This window comes from Artemia franciscana, chromosome 14 (genome assembly GCF_032884065.1).
Source record: "Artemia franciscana chromosome 14, ASM3288406v1, whole genome shotgun sequence".
Taxonomy (NCBI): domain Eukaryota; kingdom Metazoa; phylum Arthropoda; class Branchiopoda; order Anostraca; family Artemiidae; genus Artemia; species Artemia franciscana.
The window spans coordinates 5,568,152-5,593,865 of record NC_088876.1 but is presented as its reverse complement, the minus strand read 5'-3'; the positions used below and the strand labels follow the sequence as shown (position 1 = coordinate 5,593,865).

Genomic DNA, 25,714 nt, shown 5'->3' with positions numbered 1-25,714 from the left:
GGATGAAACTTGATGGGAAGAATAAGCACAAGTTCTAGATACGTGACTGACATAATTGGAATGGGTCCGATCTCTTTGGGGGAGTTGGGGGGGGGGTAATTCGGAAAAATTAGAAAAATTGAGGTATTTTTAACTAAAGAACGGGTTACCAGATCTTAATGAAATTTTATATTTAGAACTAATTTATGTCTCAGAGCTCTTATTTTAAATCCTTACCAGATCTGGTGACATTGGGCGGGAGTTTGAGGGGAAACCGGAAATCTTGGAAAACGTTTAGAGTGGAGAGATTGGGATGAAACTTGGTGAGTAGAATAAGCAAATGTTGTAGATACGTGATTGACGTAACCAGATTGGATTCGCTCTCTTTGGGGGAGTTAGGGTGGTCCAGTGCTTTGGCGAGTTTGGTGCTTCTGGACGTTGGAGAATGAAAATTGGTAGGCGTGTCAGGGAGCTGCACAATTTGACTTGATAAAGTCGTTTTCCCTGATTCGACCATCTGGGGGGCTAAAGGAAGAGGAAAAATTAGAAAAAATTAGGTATTTATAATTTACGAGTGGGTGATCGGATCTTAATGAATTTTGATATTTAGAAGGACTTCGTGAGTCAGAGCTCTTATTTTAAATCCCGACTGGCAATAAGCCTCTGATTTTCCTTTTAAATCAATCTTTTGATTCTTTCAATTTTGTTAGAGCTCATGCCACATGAGCTTTTGGCTCTTGGCTCTTCCGACCTCGTCACAAGCGCCATATGGGCTCTTAGCTCTTGTTTTTAATCAGCTCAATACATAAACAAACAATCTACAGTAACGAGAAGAAAACGTTGCCGTCTTTTTTAGTGACCACAAATTTGCTAAAGAATTATATGTTACTGTTTTGCAACTGTTTGATTTGTTAATGTAGACAAAAAGAAGTAATTTCAAAATGTCTCATTAAATAATATCATGCTATTTTACCTATATTCCCCATTATGGTTTAGTGAACCTCACAATTTTTTTTACCTATTTTTGGGCCTTAGTTTTGAGAGCCCCTGCTTCAAGTTAAATTTTTTTTTATTAGGGTCCCTCCAGCCCAGGGATTTTAAGATTTAATTTTCAAACTGGTCAGATACAAAACATTTTGGACTATTCTTATGGCTTTCAATACGCTTTGGTCATGCTAAAAAAAAAAAAACAACCTTGGGGTCCACTTGGCTCAGGGAACAATTTCTGCAAGCTTCAATCTGACGAAAAAAAAAAAAAAAAAAAAGAAACTCAAGCTTGGTACCAAGTCCTACCTTATCAGGAATGCTTGCAGTAAAAAAAAAAATCAAGCGTAGAAGCAAGGTTTTGTCCAGGTTTTTTGTTTTCGGAGATTTTTTCCGGGTGGGTGGGGGGTTTACAAAAAACTTTACAAGACTCATCAAAAATTTGTTTATATGCATTTTTGTTACATTTTTAATAGTCAGAAATAAATTTCGGGGAGGGGAGGGGTTATATCCCCCTAGATATAGCCTCGTACAAGAGAAATTATCAGTATTGCTTTCCTCTTAATGCAACAAAGTAAAAAATGAGTCTGCTATTAAACCAGAAAACAAGTGTCATCTTTTTTATAGCGCTTGGTATTAACCAAGTGACATATAGAAGTCGCATATTCTGTCGGTCCCGGTTTTGCTACTTTAGGCACTTCCAGGTAAGCTAGGACGATGAAATTTGGCAGGCGTATCAGGGACCGGGCCAGATTAAATTAGAAATAGTCGTTTTCCCGATTTGACTATCTGGGAGGGAGTGGGGGGGCCGTTAATTCGGTAAAAATGGAAAAATTGAAGTATTTTTAACTTACGAACGGTTGATCAGATCTTAATGGAATTTGATGTTTGGAAGGATATCGTGTCTCAGAGCTCTTATTTTAAATTGTGTCCGGATCTGGTGACATTGGGGGGGGAGTTGGGAGGGGGAAACCTAAAATCTTGGAAAACACTTAGAATGGAGGGATTGGGATGAAACTTGGTGGGAAAAATAAGTACAAGTCCTAGATACATGATTGACATAGCTGGAACGGATCCACTCTCTTTGGGGTAGTTGGGGGGGGGCGTTTAATTCTCAAAAATTAGAAAAAATGAGGTATTTTCAACTTACAAACGGATGGTCGGATCTCAATGAAATTTGATATTTAGAAGGATATCGTGTCTCAAAGCTCTTAAGTCCCGACCGGATCTGGTGACATTGGAGGGAATTTGGGGTGGGGGAACCTAAAATCCTAGAAAACGCTTAGATTGGAGGGATCAGGATGAAACTTGGTGGGAAAAAGCAGAAGTCTTAGATACGTGATTTACATAATTGGAACGGATCCGCTCTATTGGGGGGGGGGAGTTAATTCTGAAAAATTAAAAAAATGAAGTATTTTTAACTTACGAAGGAGTAATCGGATCTTCATGAAACTTCATATTTAGAAGGACCTCGTGACTCAGATTTCCCATTTTAAATCTCAATCGGATCCAGCGTAATTGGGGGGGGGGCAGTTGAGGGGAACTGGAAATCTTAGAAAATACTTAAAGCGGTGAGATCAGGATGAAACTGGATGGGAAGAATAAGAACCTGTCTAAGACACGTGACTGACATAATCGGACCGGATCTGCTCTCTTTGGTGGAGTTGGGGGGGGGGGGGGTAATTTTGAAATTGAGGTATTTTTAACTTACAAAAGGGTGACCAGATCTTAATGAAATTTGATTTTTAAAAGGATCTTGTGCTTTAAAGCTCTAGTTTTAAATTCCGACCAGTTCCTGTGACATTAGGGGGAACTGGAGGGGGAAACCGGAATTCTTGGAAAACGTGAAAATTGCGGTATTTTCATTTTACGAATAGGTGATCGGATCTTTATGAAATTTGATATTTAGAAGGAATTCATGTCCCAGAGCTCTTATTTCAAATCCCGACCAGATCTTTTGACATTGGGGGGAGTTGGAGGGGGAAATATTGGAAAACACTTGGAGTGGAGGAATCGGGATGAAGCTTGGTGGATAGAATAAGCAAATGTCCTTGATACGTGATTGAGGTAACCGCACTGTATTCGCTCTCTTTGGGGGAGTTGGGGGGAGGGGTTCGAGTTTGGTGCTTCTGGACGTGCTAGGACGATGAAAATTGGTGGGCGTGTCAGGGAGCTGCACAAATTGACTTGATAAAGTCGTTCTCCAAGATTCGACCATCTGGGGGGCTAAAAGGAGAGGACAGTTAGAAAAAATTAGGTATTTATAACATACGAGTAGGTGATCGGATCTTAATGAATTTTGATATTTGGAAGGACATTGTGACTCAGAGCTCTTATTTTAAATCCTGACCGGCATTAAGCCTCTTATTTTCCTTTTAAGCCAATCTATTGATTCATAGAATTTTGCTAGAGCTCATACCATATGATCTCTTGGCTCTTAGCTCTTCTTGCCTCGTCACAAGTGTCATATGAGCTCTTAGCTCTTGTTAAACGCTTAAAATTATCCCAATTAGGTGAAGACTAACTTCTGATCCTGAAGTAGTTATGAATTAGTTTACTGTATTTGTGCAATACGTAATACGTGTAGTACCTGTAATACGTGTTTGTATACTATATTAGTGCACTGTAATCATGATAATACTGTATGGTAGTGGTGGTAAATCAGTGGCTTTATCCGTGGATTAAATAAAAAAAAAACACGTTTCTTCAACTGAAAGTAAGGAGCAACATTTGAACGATCAGAAATAATTCTGTATATTAGAAGGGTCACCCCCTCCTTAATACTCCGCTCTTTACGCGAAAGTTTCTTAGTACTTGAAAAAAAACAAAAAAAAAACTTCTTATTCTAATTAAACGGCCCTTGGGTTTCAGGAGTCGTTATTAAAGAACCGGGACAAAAAGTCAAACTTTAGCGTAAAGAGCGAAGTATTGAGGAGAGGACAATCCCCCTAATGTACGGCATAATTTCTGTTCGCCTTAAGTTTAAACGTGCTTTTTACTTTCAGTTTAAAAAACTTGTTTAAAAAAATTGTCATCGTTTTTCAAATAATGGCGGGGACCCCCCTCTCCCCCTCCATGGAAGTTCCCCCACCCATGACAAATTCTTCTTTGGAAATATTTACTGCACCCCTTCCGTGGGATGTTTCTAGTCGTCTTTAGTCTTTACTGTCACTAACCCACAGCACAGCACTGGTTATAGGCTGGGTAACATAAGTTAGGGACAAAGAAAAGTTTCTTTAGTAACACAAAAAAGCTAAAGAAAAAATGAAGTTAATTTACAATATATAAGTTAATTTATAATATATAAGTTAATTTATAAGTTACGTATATTTATTACGAATAAAAATGTTCGTAAGTAGAATCAAAAGTTAGTGGCCTATTCAAGTTAACAAAAAATTGGAGGGCAACTAGGTCCCCTCCCCGCTCCTTTTTTCTCAACATCGTCCGTTCTAAACTTTGAGAAAACCATTAAGCCAAAAAAAGTAAAATCAATATGCAAATTTCGTTTTAATTATTCATATAGGCTACGGTGAGCCAAAGTCAAATCTTCATTAATTCAAAAATGTTCAGAAATTAAAAAAAAAAGTTTTTTCAATTAAAAATAAGAAGCAACAATAGAACTTAAAACAAACAGATATCATTACGTATATGAGGGGGTTCGTCCCTTCCTCAATACCTCACTTTTTACGCTAAAATATTTTAAGTTCAGGGGCTATTCTTAAACAGTTGGAAACAGATTCAGACTTTAGTGTAAAGAACTAGGTATTAAAGAGGGGACGAACCCCCCCCCATATACGTAATAAAAATATACGAATACAGAAATTCATTACGTAAGTTAACTTGTAAGTTACGTATATTTATTACTAATAAAACCGTTTGTAAATAAAGTTGAAAGTTCTAGTGGCCTTTTTAAGTAATTAAATAAAAAAAAAAACTTTAGCGCAAAGAGCAGGACGTTGAGGAGGGAACAGCCCCTTTCATATATGGAGTTATTTCTCTTCGTTTTAAGTTTTATTGTCGCTCCTTACTTTCAGTTAAAAAACAAGTTTTTTTTATTTGATTTCTGAACGTTTTTGAATTAATGTATGTTTTGATTTTGGCTGTCCGCACATGAATACTTCGAACGAAATTTGCAATTTTTTTTTGGCTAAATGGCTTTTTCTTAGTTTTGATCAAATGATTTTGAGAAAAAGGGTGGAGGAGGAGGCCTAGTTGCCCTCCAATTTTTCGGCTACTTAAAAAGGCAACTAGAATTTTTAATTTTTAACGAACGTTTTTATTAGTAGAAAATATACGTAACTCATGAATAAACTTTCGTAACGAACTTCTACATTCGTATATTTTTATTACGTATATGAGGGGTTTGCCCCCTCTTTAATACCTTGTTCTTTAAATTAAAGCTTGAATTTTGTCCCAATTCTTTAAGAATGACCCCTGAATCACAATGACCGTAGAAGAAATAGTTGAAATTACTAAAAATACTTTAGCGTAAAGAGCAGGTATTCTGGAAGAGATGAACCCCTCATATGCGCAGTAATTTCCGTTCGTTTTGTTTTAATGCTGCTCCTTACTTTCAGTTGAAAAAACTTTTTCACATTTATCTTTTCATTGTTTTTTTTTGTTTTAAATAATATTAGAAAATCCTGCGCCCCCTTTATGGAAATTCTCTCCCCCCATAACAAATTCCTCCATGGAAAGATCCTCCCACGTGACCCCCTCTCCTCAATCCCCTCCCTATCCAAGAAAAAAAATCTCCTGAAAACGTCTGTACACTTCCCAATAACCATTACTATACGTAAACACTGGTCAAAGTTTGTAACTTGTAGCCCATCCCCCGGTGACTGTGAGGGAGTAAGGCATCCCCAAAGACATAGCTATTAGGTTTTTCGACTGTGCTGAACAAAATGGTTATCTCAGAATTTTGACCCGTTTATTTTGGGAAAAAAATGAGCGTGGGAGGGGGTCTCGGTGTCCTCCAATTTTTTGGTCACTTAAAAAGGGCACTAGAACTTTTAATTTCAGTTAGAATGAGCCCTCTCGCAACATTCTAGGGCCACTGGATCTGATACGATCACCCCTGAAAAAAAAAATTATAAAAAAAATAAACACGCACCCGTGATCGGTCTTCTGGCAAAAAAAAAATACGAAATTCCGCATTTTTGTAGATAGGAGCTTGAAAATTCTACTGTAGGGTTCACTGATACGCTGAATGTGATGGTGTGATTCTCGCTAAGATTCTATGACTTTTAGGGGGTGTTTCCCCCTATTTTTCCAAAATAAGGTAAATTTTCTCAGGCTCGGAACTTTTGATAAGTAAGAATAATAATCAGCATAAAAATCAGGTTTTTTGACGTATCTATTAGTATCTAAATCCCATTTTTTTAAGATTTCGTCTACTATTGAGCCGGATTGCTCCTTACGAACTGTTTGACCAAAAAATTGGAGGGCAACTAGGCTCCTTCCCCCGCCCTTTTCCCCTCAAAATCGTCCGATCAAAACTTTGAGAAAGCCATTTAGCCAAAAAAGTAAAGTAAATATGGAAATTTTGTTTTAATTATTCGTGTACGATGATCTTAAATCAATACCTGCATTAGTTGAAAAAAACATTCAGAAATTAAACAAAAGAACAAGTTTTTTTAACTGAAAGTAAGGAGCAACATTAAAACTTAAAATGAACACATATAATTCCGTGCATGAAAGGGACTGTCCCCTCCTCATTGCCCCGCTCTTTACGCTAAAGTTTGACCCTTTCTCACAACTCTATTTTTTAAATCAATAAAAAACTTTAGCGTAAAGAGCGGGGCGCTAGGGAGGGAACATTCCCTTTCGTATACGGAATAATTTCTGTTTGTTTCAATTTCTAAAACCGCTCCATACTTTCAGTTAAAAAGCTTGTTTTTTTATATATTTGATACTAGGAGAATCCAGTTCAATGTTATTCATTTATTAACAAATCAGGATGTTTCGGTTAACCAAGTCATAAGCTTTTTGGAGGTTGGCTAAAATACAATTTAACCAAATTTTTCTTTTTTTATTTATCTAAGATAGTATGTACCAAGTGCACAAGGTAATGGGTGGGGAAGTTTTTTAATTACCTAATTTTTTTTTTAATTCCAAAAATTAAGTTTTTTAATTCCAAAAATTACCTAATTTTTGGACGTCAGTGCGTGGAATAATTTTAACTTGAAGCTCTTTATTAATCAAGGTAGATACAATAGAAGATCTCTTGATAAAATACATTTGGTTTTCAAATATAACTATTTTTTTCTGACTTTATCCCATTTATCACAAAAAAAAATGGGTTCATTTTGTTCATATTATTTCTGATTTTCTTATTATTTTTTTCTTTACTATATGTGCCTCCAAAGTATAGAAATCGAAAGCTCATATATGTTAACAAACTTTTATGCGTTTTCATTCAGCCTTGATTTTTTTTTTAGTTAGTTATATTTCTTTTCTAATTATTTCCTTTTCTTTGTTTTATTGTTACCCTATTTTATTTTGTTATGGATCAAAAGTAATATCATAGGCTGCGCAAAAGCGCTGCCTAAATAAAGAGCAATGTGGACACAATTTATTGTTTGTTTAGACCAGGGCACTTCATATTCAAGGAGTTGTCGTTGAAACTTCGAAAAGGGTTCATTCGATTAGAAATTGAAAGGCATAGTGCTCTTTTTAATAGTAAAAAATGATTGGAGGGCAACTAACCCCCCTCCCACGCCTACTTTTCTCCAAAAACATCCAATCAAAATTTTGAGGTAGCCATTTTGCTCAACATAATTGAAAGGTCCGGAAAGTATGTCTTTGAGGATGAGAACCCCCCAGGGCCCTCAGGGCAAGGGTTGTAAATCTTGTTTGAGAGTTCATACTGAAAAAAAAACCTTTTTTTTGGATATAATCTCAATCATCCAGGAAGATAATTGTTATTCTCTGGCTGGTCATTCAAAATGTTAGCATCTCGCTAAATCAACCGTTCTAAACCTGTTTTTGCAGCAGATTATTGTTGATAGCAAGGAATGATCTAACGTGATTCAAACTAGATCGTAATTATTGATTTATTTAATGATGGCGAGTGTGACCAAAAATGATTTTGAGGACTTCAAAGTTACCATTAATGCGAAACTGACGAAACTGGATAAACTCGATATTATTTTGCCAAACCGGAACTAATTATCTCTGAAGTTTGCGAGTTTGAAAGCTGATATTGAAGTCATAAAATCGGATGGACTGGAACGTGGCACTAGAATTCGTGAACTCGAAAGTCAACTGAGCACACATAAAGCTTCTTGCGAATTACTGTCGAAAGAACTATTGCTAATTGACTTAAAAAGCAGAAGAAAAACCTCTTCATTCATGGTCTACGAAACGAAAAGGGTAACCAAACCCTGGAATCTAACATGAAATCATGGATCAGTGATACTTTGGGAATTTCTAGCCCCATTACCATTGACAGTTTGCATCGACTAGGGTCGAAAACAAACGATAACATTACCTCTAGGCGAGGCTCATCAGACGTTAAAGCCAGTTTTTCGTTCCCTTAGCAACCACAAAGACATGCAATTAGTTATGCGTAATGTGGGGAAGCTTAAAGGTTCGGGAGCTCGCGTTTTGTCTGATCTTCCTCCCAAACAACGATATAAAGAACGGCTTTCTTGCTAAGGCCAAAGGTCTGCGCGAAAATGGAAAATGTGAGTCCTCCAGGATCAAACAAAAGGGAGCGGATCTATGGTTAGAAGTAGGTCACCTGAACTTTGAAGAGTGGGTCAAATACTTTGACCATCATGAAGCTTAACAGTTAACAGTGAACTGCAATAATGATCAAATTGATTATTTAAAAGATTATTATTCTTTTTTGTTATTTATTTATTTTATTTTTTTTTTTATTGATATTAAGTGACAACAGTACTAAGTTCTTTTTTTTATTTTTGATGGGGTTTTGTTGAGATAAGTGGTGGTGTTTGCTATTAGTATTGTTGATATATCAATAAGTAGAGAAAATATCTAATTTTTTTCTTTTTTTCTTGTCGTCATCATGGTTTGCTAAATATCAAGTACGACCTAACCGTAATAATCATGGTCCTTGTTTTGTGTCTTTTCTTTTTGTTTTTTATTGGAGATGTAGATCAGACTCATTCAGTTATTAAATTCCCTTTCTTTGCCTTTTCTCCTGCCCCGCTTGGGGGCGCGTCCAGCGATTGTTTATCTACTAAGAATTAATGTCTAAATTTACAGATGGTGGGAGTGGGCTTGGCAGGCAGGAGGCTAATGCGCTTGACCTTAAACAAATTCTAGCAAATGATTTAGTGAAAGAGGATTTTGGTAATATGGATGAATCTGTGGTGGCTCTTCCACAAAATAAATATACTAACGATAATCATATAGATCATGTAGCTACTCCAGGTACATTTCGGTCAACTTTTTTGGAATTGTCGTTGGTCTTATGAGTAAAATTGATTTTCTATCGGCGTTTCTTCCAGTCATGATGTTTTGTTGATTGGCTTATGTGAAAAATTTCTTAAGGATAATTTTTCTTCTTCAGTCCAAGATTATAATTTCTTTGAAAAATCACGAGTATCGAAAAATAAAGGAGGAATCGGGTGTTATGTACGTCACGATTTTCGTTTGCGAAAAATAGCATATTTTGATAACTTATATGAGGAAATGAAATTTGAAATTTTAATTTTACAACTGAAAATACATAACTAGAATTTTGCGTGTTGCGTTTGTTTTAAGCCCCCTCATGCATCAGCTTCTTCTTCCCCTCATGCATCAGACAACATATAAAGAAATGAATGCCTGTAGAATTAATAAAACCTCGATAGATTGTCTATCGATGTGCCTGTCGCATAGTTTGTTACCGCTTTGTGGCATACCTGCAAGGTTAACTGCAACGACGGCATCAGTGATTTACAATATTCTGACGAATTTTGAGACAAATCTAATAAGGTTAGTATTGGTGGACTCTTGTGATCATTTCGTGTAGCTTTCTGTGTTAAAAAGTGAGCTTAAACCGAGCAAAAGAAAAATACCAAAAAGTAACGAATACTCAATAAAAATACGCTACGACTATTAAAAGAAAGATTAAGTATCATAAATCATAATAGACCTTTCGAATCTGAGGATGTGAACCACGTGATGGATTTATTTCTAAAGCAGTTTAAGGAAATATTAAATGAAACAAATTGAAAAAGATTAGTCTGAGACGTTATCAATCAAACAGTTCGTGGTAACGAACTGTAGTAAGGAGCGACCCGGCTCAATAGTAAACGAAACTCTAAAAAACGGAATTTCGATGCTAAAAGATATATCAAAAGAATCGGATTTTTATGCTGATTTCAAATATATAAGTTTCATCAAATTTAGTCTTTGTCATCAAAAGTTACGAGCCTGAGAAAATTTGCCTTATTTTGGAAAATAGGGGGTAACACCCCCTAAAAGTCATAGGATCTTAACGAAAATTACACCATCGCATTCAGCGTATCAGAGAACCCTATAGAAAAAATTTCAAGGTCCAATCTACAAAAATGTGGAATTTCGTATTTTTTGCCAGAAGACAAATCACGGGTGCGTGTTTATTTGTTTTTTTTTTTTTTTTTTTTTTCTCAGGGGTCATCGTATCGACCAAGTAGTCCTAGAGTGTTGCAAGAGGGCTCATTCTAAGGGAAATGAAAAGTTCTAGTGCCCTTTTTAAGTGACCAAAAAAATTGGAGGGCACCTAGGCCCCCTCCCACACTCATTTTTTTCCCAAAGTCAACGGATCAAAATTTTGAGATAGCCATTTTGTTCCGCATAGTCGAAAACCATAATAACTATGTCTTTGGGGATGACTTACCCCCCACAGTCCCTGGGGGAGGGGCTGCAAGTTACAAACTTTGACCAATGTTTACATACAGTAATGGTTACTGGGAAGTGTACCGACGTTATCAGGGGGATTTTTTTGGTTTGGGTGTGGGGTTCAGGGGAGGGGGCTATATGGGAGGATCTTTCCTTGGAGGAATATTTCATGGGGGAAGAGAAATTCAATGAAAAGGGCGCAGGACTTTCTAGCATTACTATAAAAAAAAACAATGAAAATATAAACATGAAAAAGTTTTTTCAATCGAAAGTAAGGAGAAGCATTAAAACTTAAAAAGGAACAGAGATTATTACGCATATGAGGGGTTCTAAAAATACTTTAGCATAAAGAGCGAGGTATTTAGGAGGAGATAAACACTTCACTCTTTATGCTAAATTTTTTTTTAATAATTTCAACTATTTATTCTACGGCCTTTCTGATTCAGGGGTCATTCTTAAAGAATTGGGATAAAACAAGATTTAGTGTGAAGAGCGAGGTATTAACGAGGGGACCAGCCCCCTCATATATATAATCAAAAATATAAGAATATAAAAGTTTGTTACGTAAGTTAACTCTTAAGCTACGTATTTTTTTTATAATAAAAACGTTCCTTAAGAATAAAAGATCTAGGTGCCTTTTTAAGTAACCGAAAAATTGGAGGGCAACAAGACCTCCTTCCCCACCCCTCATTTCTCAAAATCGTCTGATCAAAACTAAGAGAAAGCCATTTAGCCAAAAAAAGAATTAATATGCAAATTTCATTTTAATAATTTATGTACGGAGAGCCAAAATCAGACATGCATTAATTAAAAAACTTTCAGAAATTAAATAAAAAAAACAAGTTTTTTTAAATGAAAGTAAGGAGCGACATTAAAACTTAAAACGAACAGAAATTACTCCGTATATGAAAGGGGCTTTTCCTCCTCGACACCCCGCTCCTTGCGCTAAAGTTTGATTCTTTCTCGCAACTCTACTTTTTAAAACAATAAAAAAGTTTAGCGTAAGGAGCTGGGTGTCGAGGAGGAAAAGCCCCTTTCATATACGGAGTAATTTCTGTTCGTTTTAAGTTTTAATGTCGCTCCTTACTTTCATTTAAAAAAACTTGTTTTTTTTTATTTAATTATAAGGAAAGAAGCAATAAGATGCACTACCAAATTATGTCTCCAGGGACACAAGCCTGGTGTGAATTAAAAGTAACTTTTCACCATGATTATAAGACCTTTGATGATTATCCACTTTGAAATTATTTTAGCTATAGAAATCAGCACACAAAAATTCCACCCAATGACTGCATGAACTAGGCGTGGAAACAGGAAAAGGAGAGGGCTTGGGTAAAGCTCTTTTTCTAGGGATTTTTTTTTTAAAGTTCTTGAGCCCAAGAAGGTTGTCCTTCCCCCGCCATGTCTATTTGGTCAAGAAATGGGGAATGTGGATGGGTGTATCGAAGAAAATTTCTGTGGGAGGGGGATTTGTAATTCCCATGTTCAGACCCTTCTGCTCAGTTTTATTAGGGGAAATTTTCTTTAGACTAATTTTAAAGCCATTCGAAAAGAGTAAACATCAATTCAAACACGAAACATGACATGAAAAGATATAGACTTGTATATATATATATATATATATATATATATATATATATATATATATATATATATATATCGTCCTGAAAGCTAAAGAGCAAATACTGTGGATTGATAACTTACACAAATTAAGTTTTTTAGGGTTCAAAAAAACTAAAAAAAAACGAAAGTACTTAGATCCTCTTTAACTTAAGTCTAGGAACCCCTTCCCCTGAAAAATTTCCCAACGGAAATTTACCCCTGTAGAAAATTTCCCCACGGAAATTTCCCGTCACGGAAAAATACCCACCTGAAAATTCCTCTTGGACAGTACTACCTGGTAGTTCCCCCCCTGTCGAAAAATCCCCCCAGAGAAAATTCCCCTAAAATTTCCCCAGCGGAAAATATCCCCTGTGGAAAATTTCCTCTGGAAAATACCCCCCTCCCATATTCCCCCTGAAAAGTTCCGGATATTCATTAGAAGGGAAACTGAAAGTTCCAATCACCTTTTAAGTCAGGGACAATGCTTTAACCCTGCCATAAAAAAAGCAATTCGGGTTCAATAGGTTAATATTTTTTCACAGAAGAAATGATCGTATTTACTTCAGAGGGGGTTTGTTCAATTGCAAATTAAAAGTTCTAGTGCCTTTTTAAGAGTCAAAAGTGATTGGATGACAAGAGCCCCCTCCCCCCGCACCGTTTTCCCCAAAAAGAATTCAATCAGAATTATATATCAAATACTATTCCGGCTAGACCCGTCCCTAGTTTATCTGAAGGCTCATGAAGAGTTAGACAATTTGGATATTGAGATGTGCTATCTTAGACATTAGGGACCCCGCACCCTATAAAATGACATATCTCTCCTCATTAATAATACCTGATGTGCAATTGATACGTCACCAAGAATAATTTCACAAAAAATAACTTGAATCAACTGAATTAAACGCCGCATTAAGATAAATGTCCACATTAACACTTCGTCTTGTATGGACTACGGAACTTTTCACTGACGAATGCCCCACCATGTGGCACTGCTGTCTTTACGCCTAGAGTCTCAATACAAAAAAAAATTCACTTTTAAATCGATTGGGGATCTCAGAATTTTCAATTGATTCCAACTTGGTTCTCTTCGGGGCAGAATCATAATTTTCAGAATTTTAATAATTTGATTCAGAAAATAAGGAGACTTTATTCAGGTTCACCAACACTCCTTCATAATAGCTGATACTAAATTATACATCACATAAATTATTATGATACAGCACATACATAAAATTTCATCAAATAAAACTTGAATGAACTTAGTCACATCTAAGACACTAGGATTGTACTACTTCCCTCCCCCACGTCAGAACCAGTTATAGAAACGTTGACCAAATTATAGATGGGAACCAAGAATGATTAGAAAATAAGTCCCAAAAACTCATTCAAATTTCCCATTAAGGCTTAATAGAGCATAGGAAATTAGGCAATTGAAACGTACTTTTTTTGGCGTGTTAGCCTGTCCCCTATAAAAGATTTACCGCCCCTTCATAATTATACATCACTGTTTTAAGAAGCAAATCACTCCAGTTAAATGAAGCATCGAAACAAACGCCAGAATTTTTTTTTTTTTGCAATAAGAAGAGGTATAATCTTGGAGCACCCTTTTGAGCATTACCCACATTTTTCCACAGAATAATCTTGCCAGACAAATTGATCTGCGCTGAACATTTCCCCTCGACAATTATATTGTAAGATTCGCTGAATATGTAAAAGTGTACATCCAAAGAGGAAGAAAGACAAATAAAAAGACATTAAATAAAGATAAATAAAATTAATTCAGGGAAACTTTTCCCAGAAAATTTTCTACCTACCTAAATTCTCCCCCAGGACCTTTCCCTCCGTCACAAAAAACTCCCCGTGAAAAGTGCCCGTATGTTTCTCAAAAACAAATAGTTGCTGTAAGTAATGGACAAATCGCAAAACTTCCAAAAATTCTCTAAGGTGTGTGGGGCGTCTCTTCATCCCCAGAGGCATATTTGTATTGTATTGTGATGAACCAAGTGACTATCCCAAAGTTTCGTTTGGATGCCTTTTGCGGGGCAGGGGGCAGAGGAACAGGACTAGTGCTTATGAGAGCACTTATTTTTTGAATATTTATGAATATTTATCAGCCCTCTCCCGATCTTCTAGGTCCCTTGGTTCGATACAATAATCCTTAATCGTTTCCTTTTTGTTTCCCTGGGGAAACCTAAAGAAGCAAACGACATAAGTTCACAATATTTTAATAATGATGAAGACCACACTGCCTTTTTATCATAATTAAACAAAAAAACAAGTTTTTTTAAATGAAAGTAAGGAGCGATATTAAAACTTAAAACGAACAGAAATTACTCCGTATATGAAAGGGGCTTTTCGTCCTCAACGCCTCGCTCTTTACGCTAAAGTTTGACTCTTTCTCTTAACTCGACTTCTTAAAAATTTAAAAAACTTTAGCGTAAAGAGCGAGGCGTTGAGGACGAAAAGTCCCTTTCATATACGGAGTAATCTCCTAATAAGCCGTGAATAACCGAAGGCATACTACGATCTATACAGTTTAAATATCAATTATTCAGGAGGCAACTTAACTGTCAACTGTCAAAAATTTTTCGATTGGAAAAAAGAAATTATTATGAACGTGAGCTTGAGAAAGCTCATTTGTCTCCGAAAAAGACTTGGTCACTAATTAACGAATGCCTTAGTAAGAGGAAGGACCAAAGTTTTCCAGATGAAATGTGCATACCTGATAATTAAGTACCTCTTAATAATAAGAAGGAAATGGCAGATGCCCTGAACCGGCATTTTGCTAAAATAGATGAGAAAACTGCTGAGTCCGCTGCCTCATCAAGATCAAGTAGTCAAAATAAAAATGATTTCAGAAAATTCCTTCCGCCATCACATGATAAGTCAATATTTTTAACACTGGTTTTTGAACAAGAAATAAATAATATAGTTACTCTTTTGAAAAATGGTCATTCTGAGGGTATTGATGGATCATCGACATTTTCGTTAATAGAAAAATTCCCCCAATTCTCGTGCATTTTATGTCATATAATAAACCTAACATTTAAAAACGGGACGTTTTCTTCGTCATTAAAAGATTCAAAAATATTGGCTCTTTACAAAGGAGGAGAGAAACCAAATCTGTCAAATTATCAGCCTATATCGCTCCTGTCGGCTTTTTCTAAAAATAATTGAAGGTTGTCTGTATAATAGAATAGTGCGTCTTTTATATTATTTTGAAATGATAAATCAGCTACGGTTCGGATTTCGCAAATATCATTCTGATCATACGGTCCTATTACTAACACAGTATGTCCACGATATTCTTGACCGTGGAGAAATTCCAGCTTCTATTTTTCCTGACATTAAAAAAGCGTTTGATTCAATATCTCGTGATATTTTAATGCATAAGTCGGATCATCAAACAGTTCGTGGTAACGAACTGTAGTAAGGAGCGAGCCGGCTCAATAGTAACCAAAACTCTAAAAAATGGAATTTTGATACCAATAGCTACATCAAAAATATCGCATTTTAATGCTGATTTCAAATATATAATTTTCATCAAGATCAGTCTGACCTATCAAAAGCTACGAGCCTGAAAAAATTTGCCTCATTTTAGAAAATAGGGGAAAACACCCCCTAAAAGTCATACAATCTTAACGAAAATGACACCATCAGATTCAGCGTATCAGAGAACCTTATTGTAGAAGTTTCAAGCTCCTATCTACAAAAATGTGGAATTTCGCATTTTTTGTCAGAAGACAAATCACGGATGCGTGTTTATTTGTTTGTTTGTTTGTTTTTGTTTTTTTTCCAGGGGTGATCGTATCGACCCAGTCGTCATAGAATGTCTCGGGAGGGCTCATTCTAACGGAGATTAAAAGATCTAGTGCCCTTTTTAAGTGACCAAAAAAATGGAGGGCACCTAAGCCCCCTCCCACGCTCATTTTTCCCAAAAGTCACCGGATCAAAATTCTGAGATAGCTATTTTATTCACCATAGTCAAAAAACCTAATAACAATGCCTTTGGGGACGACTTACTACCCCGCAGTCTCCCTGGGAGGGGTTGCAAGTTACAAACTTTGACCTGTGTTTACACATAGTAATGGTTACTGGGAAGTGTACGGACGTTTTCAGGGGGATTTTTTTTGGTTTGGGAGGGAGAGTTGAGGTGGGGTGGGGGGGGGTATGCGGGTGGATCTTTCCATGGAAAAACTTCTCATGGGGGAAGAGACTTGTATTTAAAAAAACAAGGAAAAAATAAATATGAGAAGTTTTTTCTACTGAAAGTGAGAAGCAGCATTAAAACTTAAAACGAGGAGAAATTATTGCGCATATGAGTGGTTTACCTCCTCGTAATACCTCGCTCTTTACGCGAAAGTATTTTTAGTAATTTCAACTATTTATTCTACGGCCTTTGTGACTCAAGGGTCATTTTCTTCCTCAACGCCCCGCTCTTTACGCTAAAGATCTTTCCTTTTTTTAAAAGTAGAGCTAAGAGAAAGAGTCAAACATTAGCGTAAAGAGCGGGGCGTTGAGGAAGAAAAGCCTCTTTCATATACGGAGTAATTTCTGTTCGTTTTAAGTTTTAATGTCGCTCCTTACTTTCATTTAAAAAAACTTGTTTTTTTTATTTAATTACGGTATAAGAGGACGAGTAAAATCCCTAATAGTATCTTATATTAAGGGCCGTTCTCAGTATGTTGATGGAGGTGATATTTCTTCTGAAATGACTCGTCAATCTAATACCGCTGGTGTCCCGCAAGGGTCAATACTTGGTCCCCCACTTTTCTTAATGTACGTGAACGACCTGAATAATTCAATGAGAATATTTGGTTTAAATTTGCAATTTGCGGATGACACTGCGTGTATTATCGCAGGGAAAGATGTGAGCTGTTTGAAGCTTGCATACCAGAGAGTGGATAGCCTCCAAACCTCGTACTCTCCCGAAATGCATCTGATAGAAATTTTGAGATGACCATTTGTTGTCGTAGAAACCTCGAAAACAGCTCATTCGATTGGAAATTGAAAGAACCAGTGCTCTTTTAAATAGTATAATGTGATTGAAGGGCAACTAACCTCCCTCCCACAGATCTCAGGGCAAGGGCTGTAAGTTATGCACTGGGGGCATATATATATATATATATATATATATATATATATATATATATATATATATATATATATATATATATATATATATATATATATAGATATATATATATATATATATATATATATAAAGGATGATCGTATAAACTTCGGATGGGAGCTCATTGAATTGGTAATCGGAACTTTTAGTGCCCTTTTTAAGATTCGGAGTGATCGGAGGGTGGTTACCCCCCCCCCAAGACACCTTGTATTTTCCCAAAATGCCCGTTATAGAGATTTGGTAATTAATTCGGTAATTCGAAAAATTAGAAAAAATGAGGTATTTTTAACTTACGAACCGGTGATTGGATCCTAGTGAAATTTGATATTTAGAAGGAGGTTTCTCTGAGCTCTTTTTTTAAACCCTGATCGGATTCGGTGACATTGGGGAGTTTGAGGAGGAAACCGGAAATCTTGGAAAACGGTTAGAGTGGAGAGATCGTGATGATACTTGGTGGGAAGAATACGCACAAGCCCTAGATACGTGATTGCTATAACCGGATCAGATTGGCTCTCTTTGGGGGAGTTGGGGGGGGGGGGTTAATTCGGAAAAATAGAAAAATGATATATTTGTAACTTACGAAGGGGGGATCAGATCTTAATGAAATTTGATATTTAGAGGGATCTTGTGCTTCAAACCTCTGATTTTAAATCCCGACCAGATCCGGTGACATTGGAGGGAGTTGGAGGGGGAATCTAGAAATCTTTGAAAATTTGAAAATTGAGGTATCTTTATTTTACGAACGGGTCATCAGATCTTAATGAACCTTGATATATAGAAAGATCTTATGTCTCGGATAATCCATTTTCAATTCGAATCCGATCCGGGGCATAGGGGATTGGAGGGAGAAATAGAAATCTTGGAAATCGGAAATCTTGGAAAACGCTTAGAATGGACAGATCGGGATGAAACTTGAAGGGAAGAATAAGCACAAGTTTTAGATATGTGATTGACATAACTGGACCGGATCCGCTCTCTTTGAGGGAGTTGTGGGGGATTTCCATTGCTTTGGTGAGTTCGGTGCTTCTGGATGTGTTTGGACGATGAAAATTGACAGGCGTGTCAGGGACCTGCACAAATAGACTTGATAATAGTCGTTACCCAGACTCGACCATCTGGAGGGCTGGAGGGAGAGGAAAAATTGAAAAAAAATTAGGTATTTTTAACTTAAGAATGGGTGATCGGATATTTATGAAATTTGATATTTAGAAGGACCTCGTGTCTCAAGAGCTCTTATTTTGAATCCCGACCGTATCCAGTGATATTGGGTGGAGTTGGAGGGGGAAACAGGAAATCTTGGAAAACGCATAGAGTGGAGAGATCGGGATGAAACTTGGGGGAAGAATAAACACAAGTCCTAGATACGTGACTGACATAACCGGACTGAATTCTCTCTCTTTAGGGGAGTTGGGTGGTGTTAATTCGGAAAAATTGGAAAAATTGAGGTATTTTTAAATTGCGAACGGGTGACCGGATCTTAATGAAATTTGATATTTAGAAGGAATTCATGTCTCAGAGCTCTTAGTTTAAATCTCGACCAGATCCGATGATATTGGGGCGACTTGGGGGGGGGAAACCGGAAATCTTAGAAAATGCTTAGAGTGGAGAGATTGGGATGAAACTTGGTGGGTAGAATATAAAAATGTCGTAGATACGTGATTGACGTAACAGGACTGGTTCCGCTCTCTTTGGGGGAGTTTGGGGGGGTCCAGTGCTTTGGCCAGTTTGGTGCTTCTGGACATGTTAGGACGATGAAAATTGGTAAACGTGTCAGGGACCTGCACAAATTGACTCGATAAAGTTGTTTTCCCCGATTTGACCATCTGGGGGGCTGAAGGGAGAGGAAAAATTAGAAAAAATTAGGTATTTTTGACTTACGAGTGGGTGATCGGAACTTAATGAATTTTTATATTTAGAAGGATGTCGTGTCTCAGAGATCTTATTTTATATCCTGACCGGCATTAAGCCTCTGATTTTCCTTTTAAATCAATTTATTGATTCTTAGAATTTTGCTAGAGCTCATGCCATATGAGCTCTTGGCTCTTCCGACCTCGTCACAAGTGCCATATGAGCTCTTAGCTCATTTGGCACTCTTTTTTTTTCAGTTGTGATTAGTCGTTATTTAATTGCTATCTGCCGGTATTTCCGAAGAAAACTTAACACAATGTACTTAAACAAGAATTAAAAACTTTAAGATGACCTAATTTTTATTTCTGGTCGACAGTCTTTTAGTTTTATGGACCATATTACTTCTTCAAGGTAATAAGAAAAACCAATTCTGATTTTCTGAAAATTGACACAATTAATTAAAAAAAGTTAATACGATTACCTGTTGTCCTTGAATGAGTGCTAAAAGCTTAAAGACGACTTAATGCAAACACTTAAAACTAAAGTAATGCTTAAATAATTTTTTTCTGTAAAGGTTATTAATTTATTTATAATGAAGCATGAATTATTCTTACTATTTTCTTTCAGTTTTACGAATCACAACATTTCTTCAAAGTAATAAGAAAGAAGATTTCAGAGCTGCTGAAAATTGACTATGCAGATGTGACTTCAGATTTAGTCCTCAAGGAAGAAAACCTCACCACAGTTGCGGAATCTTACCAGTATGTTAGAGGAATTTTTTCACCTCTTCTTGACTTGATGTTGTTTTATCATGTGATCTGTACCATGGTAGAATTTATAGTATGCTTAATGGTAGTACTTTTTTTGTAATATCAAACAGTTCGCGATATCGAATTGTAAGTAAGGAGCGACCTTAATGTAGGTAAGGTTCAATAGTAACCGGAGTTTTGGAAAAAACGGAATTTTGACACCAATGGATACATCAAAAGAATCGGATTTTTTTTTTTATTTCAAATATTTAACTTTCATCAAGTTTAGTCTTACCCATCAAAAGCTACGAGACTGACTAAATTTGCCTTATTTTCGAAAAAAGGAAGAAACACCCCCTAAAAGCCATAGAATATTAATCAAAATCACTCCATTAGATTTAGCGTATCAGAGAACCCTACTGTAGAGATTACTGTAGAATTAAGCTCCTATCTGCAAAAATGTGGAATTTTGTATTTTGTTGCCAGAAGAAAGATCACGTATGCGTGTTTAATTTTTTTTCCATGAGTGATCGTATCGATCCAGTGGTCTTAGAATATCATAAGACCGTTCATTCCAACGGAAATTTAAAGTTCTAGTGAACATTTAAGTGACAAAAACTGGAGGGCAACTAAGCCCCCTCCCGCGCTAATTTTTTTCCAAAGTTGCCCGATCAAAATTTTGACATAACCATTTTGTTCAGCATAGTCAAAAAATCTAATAACTATGTCTCTGAGGATGACTTAATCCCCCACAGTTCCCGGGGGAAGGGCGTCTAGTTACGAACTTTGCCCGTTGTGTACAATTTCCGCTAAAGCTTTTTTTAATACTTTCAAAACAGCTATCTATTCTAATTAAACGGCCTTTGTGATTCAGGGCTCATTCTCAAGAAATTGGAACAAAATTAGAATTTTAGCATAAAGAGCGAAGTGTTGACTAGGTGGCGAACACCCCCTCATATAGGTAACAATTTCTGTTTGTTTTGAGTTTTAATGTTGCTCCTTACTTTCATTTAAAAAAACTTCTTTTTTTATTTAATCTGAACTAGGATTAGGTGATTATGTTAAAGAAAAGCGAATGAGCCACATAAGTGTAAAAAGTCATTTTTTTTGAACTTGCAATTATTCCTGGAATGCGTTTTAAATCCATTTGATTGAAGAGTGTTATCTGTATGTCAAAGGAATTACTTCAACTTTTCTAGTCTTAATATTGGCATTATCTTTTAATGTGTAGTAGAATTTATAATAGATTTATTTACAGTTCCCATGTCGTGCTGTACATATATTAGAATTAAGCGATTTCATTACAAATATTTTTATCACTAATTAATGTCTTATTGTTCGGATTTTTAATTAGTTAAAATTAGTCTTTTTTTTGTTAATTTGGTTTAATTTTATTAATGCTATATTCATAAATTAATGAATTCAATCTTACATATAATTTAATTAAATAATTTCATATTAATTTTATCTCATTAATTTTAAAATATTAATTAGTTTTTAATTAGTATTGTATTTAAAATCCATATAAAATATAAAACAAACTTTTTTATGGTTTTGGAAAATTTAGTCCTGATTTTTTCTCTGTTTTATTGTTTTATTTGCTATACGTTTTTGATAAAAATTAAATTAAAAAAACAAGTTTTTTGAAATGAAAGTAAGGAGCGACACTAAAACTTAAAACGAACAGAAATTACTCCGTATATGAAAGGGATTTTTCCTCCTCGACGCCCCACTCTTTACGCTAAAGTTTTTTATTGTTTTAAAAAGTAGAGTTGCGAGAAAGAATCAAACTTTAGCGCAAGGAGCGGGGTGTCGAGGAAGAAAAGCCCCTTTCATATACGGAGTAATTTCTGTTTGTTTTAAGTTTTAATGTCGCTCCTTACTTTCATTTCAAAAAACTTGTTTATTTTATTTAATTTCTGAAAGTTTTTGAATTAGTGCATGTCTGATTTTGGCTCTCCGTACATAAATTATTAAAATGAAATTTGCATATTAATTCTTTTTTTTGGCTAAATGGCTTTCTCTTAGTTTTGATCAGACGATTTTGAGAAATAAGGGTGGGGAAGGAGGCCTAGTTGCCCTCCAATTTTTCGGATACTTAAAAAGGCAACTAGAACTTTTGATTTTTAACGAACGTTTTTATTAGTAAAAAATATACGTAACTTAAGAATTAACATACGTAACGAACTTTTATATTCTTATATTTTTGATTATATATATGAGAGGGTTTGTCCCCTCGTTAATACCTCCCTTTTCACACTAAATCTTAAGTTTTGTCCCAATTCTTTAAGAATGACCCTTGAATCAGAAAGGCCGTAGAATAAATAGTTGAAATTACTAAAAATAATTTAGCATAAAGAGGGAAGTATTTATCTCCTCCTAAATACCTCGCTCTTTAGGCTGAAGTATTTTTAGAACCCCTCATATGCGTGATAATCTCTGTTCGTTTTAAGTTTCAATGCTACTCCTTACTTTCAATTGAAAAAAACTTCATGTTTATATTTTCATTGTTTTTTTTAATAGTAATGGTAGAAAATCCTCCGCCCTTTTAATTGAATTTCTTTTTCCCCATGAAATATTCCTCCAAGGAAAGATCCTCCCATATAGCCCCCTCCCCTGAACCCCAACCCAAACAAAAAAATCCCCCTGAAAACGTCGGTACACTTCCCAGTAACCAAGTTTGTAACTTGCAGCCCCTCCCCCAGGGACTGTGGGGGGGTAAGTCATCCCCAAAGACATAGTTAATATATTTTTCGACTATGCGGAACAAAATGGCTATCTCAAAATTTTGATCCGTTGACTTTGGGAAAAAAATGAGCGTGGGAGGTCACTTAAGAAGGTCTCCAATTTTTGGTCACTTAAGAAGGGCACTAGAACTTTTCATTTCCGTTAGAATGAGCCCTCTTGCAACACTCTAGGATCACTTGGTCGATACGATGACCCCTGGAAAAAAGAAAACAAAAAACAAACAAACAAGCAAATAAACACGCACCCGTGATTTGTCTTCAGGCAAAAAATACGAAATCCCACATTTTTGTAGATTTGACCTTGAAATTTTTTCTATAGGGTTCTCTGATACGCTGAATGCGATGGTGTGGTTTGGTGATGGTGATGGTGTATGGATCGTTACGATCCTATGACTTTTAGGGGATGTTTCCCCCTATTTCCCAAAATAAGGCAAATTTTCTCAGGCTCGTAAATTTTGATGACAAAGACTAAATTTGATGAAACTTATATATTTAAAATCAGCATAAAAATCCAATTTTTTTTATATATCTTTTAGCATCTAAATTCAATTTTTTAGAGTTTCGTTTACTATTGAGCCGGGTCGCTCCTTACTACAGTTTGTTACCTCGAACTGTTTGATAGATGACGTTAAAGGCAGGAAGCAATGACATCCTTTCTCAGATACGATGTCCATTAAATATCAGGAATCCTTGCGCTAGCCACTTGCTAAAAAAAATATTTACCACAAAGAAACTACCTACTCCACAAAAATACCCTTACTTTTATAAATTATAGAATATGACTCTGGAGCTGTTAGAATTACCAACTCCTCAATCCTGATTTCAAATAACTCTTGTTTTACATTAGAAATAGAGAAACTGGAAGTTTAAATTCTTGATTTTGTTATTTAATATTTAAAAAACATGAAGTCACTGTTAGAACATGTAAATAGTCAATCAGAGTGTCCATGTCACACAAAATCAATTAAATTAAATAGCTAAATGAAAATTTGCCTTGGGTAATATAGGAGAATCATTTCTGAATGAAGTTTAAGCGGCTGTCAGACTACTAGCCTAATTTCCTTTGCTAATTGATCAAGTTTTGTTACGCATTACCTTATACCCAAGGTTGTTTTAAAAATAAACAAAGTAGCCTTGATTGACGCCTAAGTAAAACCAATATTAACATGGCGCCTGCAGGGGGGGGGAGGTATGCCCCCTGGATATCTGGGACTATAAAGTGAGTATGAGTAAACCGAAGGGAAGGCAACAGAGTTGCGAAAAATGATGGAAAAATGCGTGTTGGTCCATGGCTACCTGCTAATAGGTTTTGACCCTAGATAGAGGCAATATAGGTTTTAATTTGTAGCTGAATGAGTCCTGTTCAGTTCTCCACAAACTTAAATTTAAAATTTAAATTGATATGGTTGGAGTAAAGCAAAAGTAATCAAATTCTTCATAGCAATGAATGATAAGTAGATAGCGATCTTTGTCAATAAGGAAAATATAAGAACCTAAATATTGATAACATCAAGTCAATGAATCAGTTTTTTCGGTGATTCGGAATATGTAACTGTTTCTAGTTTGAAGTTTTAGTATATATGAAAGTTCGCTTAGTTATATAATAAGAACCAAAACATCCTGAAAAGGGGACATTCCCAATTAAAATACGTCGTCAAGTTTAGCATGCATTTGTACCCATGAGCGGATTTATGAAGTCAGTATAGTCAGAAAGGTTTTATTTAGAATTTTCCCCCAGAACGGATGCATGTTTTTTGTGTATTATTATTTTTTAATTTTTTAAAAGGAGTGATTGTATTGATATAATTGTTCACTAAAGCTTTAATGTTTCATAGTTATGAAGCATAAAGCCGTAAAATCTATTGATTTTTGTTTTCAAAATTCATTTAAAAATATCAATATTAAAAAGTAAGATTCAACATCTGCAACCTTTCTCGATCACGCCCAGCTCAAGGATTTCTTATTTGATTTTCTTAAGCTTAGTTTCAATGATTGAATTTGAACAAATACTTTGAAATGCTTTACTTTTTATAATTATAGTGTATGAAGGCGTTAATTAGATCGATTTCTGATAAACATATTAAAAATATCGGTATTGATGAAAAATGTCCGTTGAACACTTCGGCATTGCTCAATAATCATTTTCTCTGAAATCATTTCCTCTATCTAGGGTCAAAACCTATTAGCAGGTAGCCATGGACCAACACGCATTTTTCCATCATTTTTCGCAACTCTGTTGCCTTCCCTTCGGTTTACTCATACTCACTTTATAGTCCCAGATATCCAGGGGGCATACCTCCCCCCCCCTGCAGGCGCCATGTTAATATTGGTTTTACTTAGGCGTCAATCAAGGCTACTTTGTTTATTTTTAAAACAACCTTGGGTATAAGGTAATGCGTAACACAACTCGATCACTTAGCAAAGGAAATTAGGCTAGTAGTCTGACAGCCACTTAAACTTCATTCAGAAATGATTCTCCTATATTACCCAAGGCAAATTTTCATTTAGCTATTTAATTTAATTGATTTTGTGTGACATGGACACTCTGATTGACTATTTACATGTTCTAACAGTGACTTCATGTTTTTTAAATATTAAATAACAAAATCAAGAATTTAAACTTCCAGTTTCTCTATTTCTAATGTAAAACAAGAGTTATTTGAAATCAGGATTGAGGAGTTGGTAATTCTAACAGCTCCAGAGTCATATTCTATAATTTATAAAAGTAAGGGTATTTTTGTGGAGTAGGTAGTTTCTTTGTGGTAAATATTTTTTTTTAGCAAGTGGCTAGCGCAAGGATTCCTGATATTTAATGAACATCGTATCTGAGAAAGGAT

The 25,714-nt window shown here is 35.6% G+C and overlaps 1 protein-coding gene across 2 annotated transcripts in view; it reads left to right on the top strand.

Annotated features, from left to right (window-relative positions):
* Positions 1-25,714, top strand: part of LOC136035223 (UDP-N-acetylglucosamine transferase subunit ALG13-like) — a 100,667-nt gene that overhangs the window by 13,190 nt on the left and 61,763 nt on the right. For both annotated transcript variants that reach the window (XM_065716842.1, XM_065716841.1), the window contains exon 2: positions 20,009-20,142. In XM_065716842.1, the coding sequence (XP_065572914.1) occupies positions 20,009-20,142 (134 nt within the window). The remainder of the gene's footprint in view (positions 1-20,008; positions 20,143-25,714) is intronic.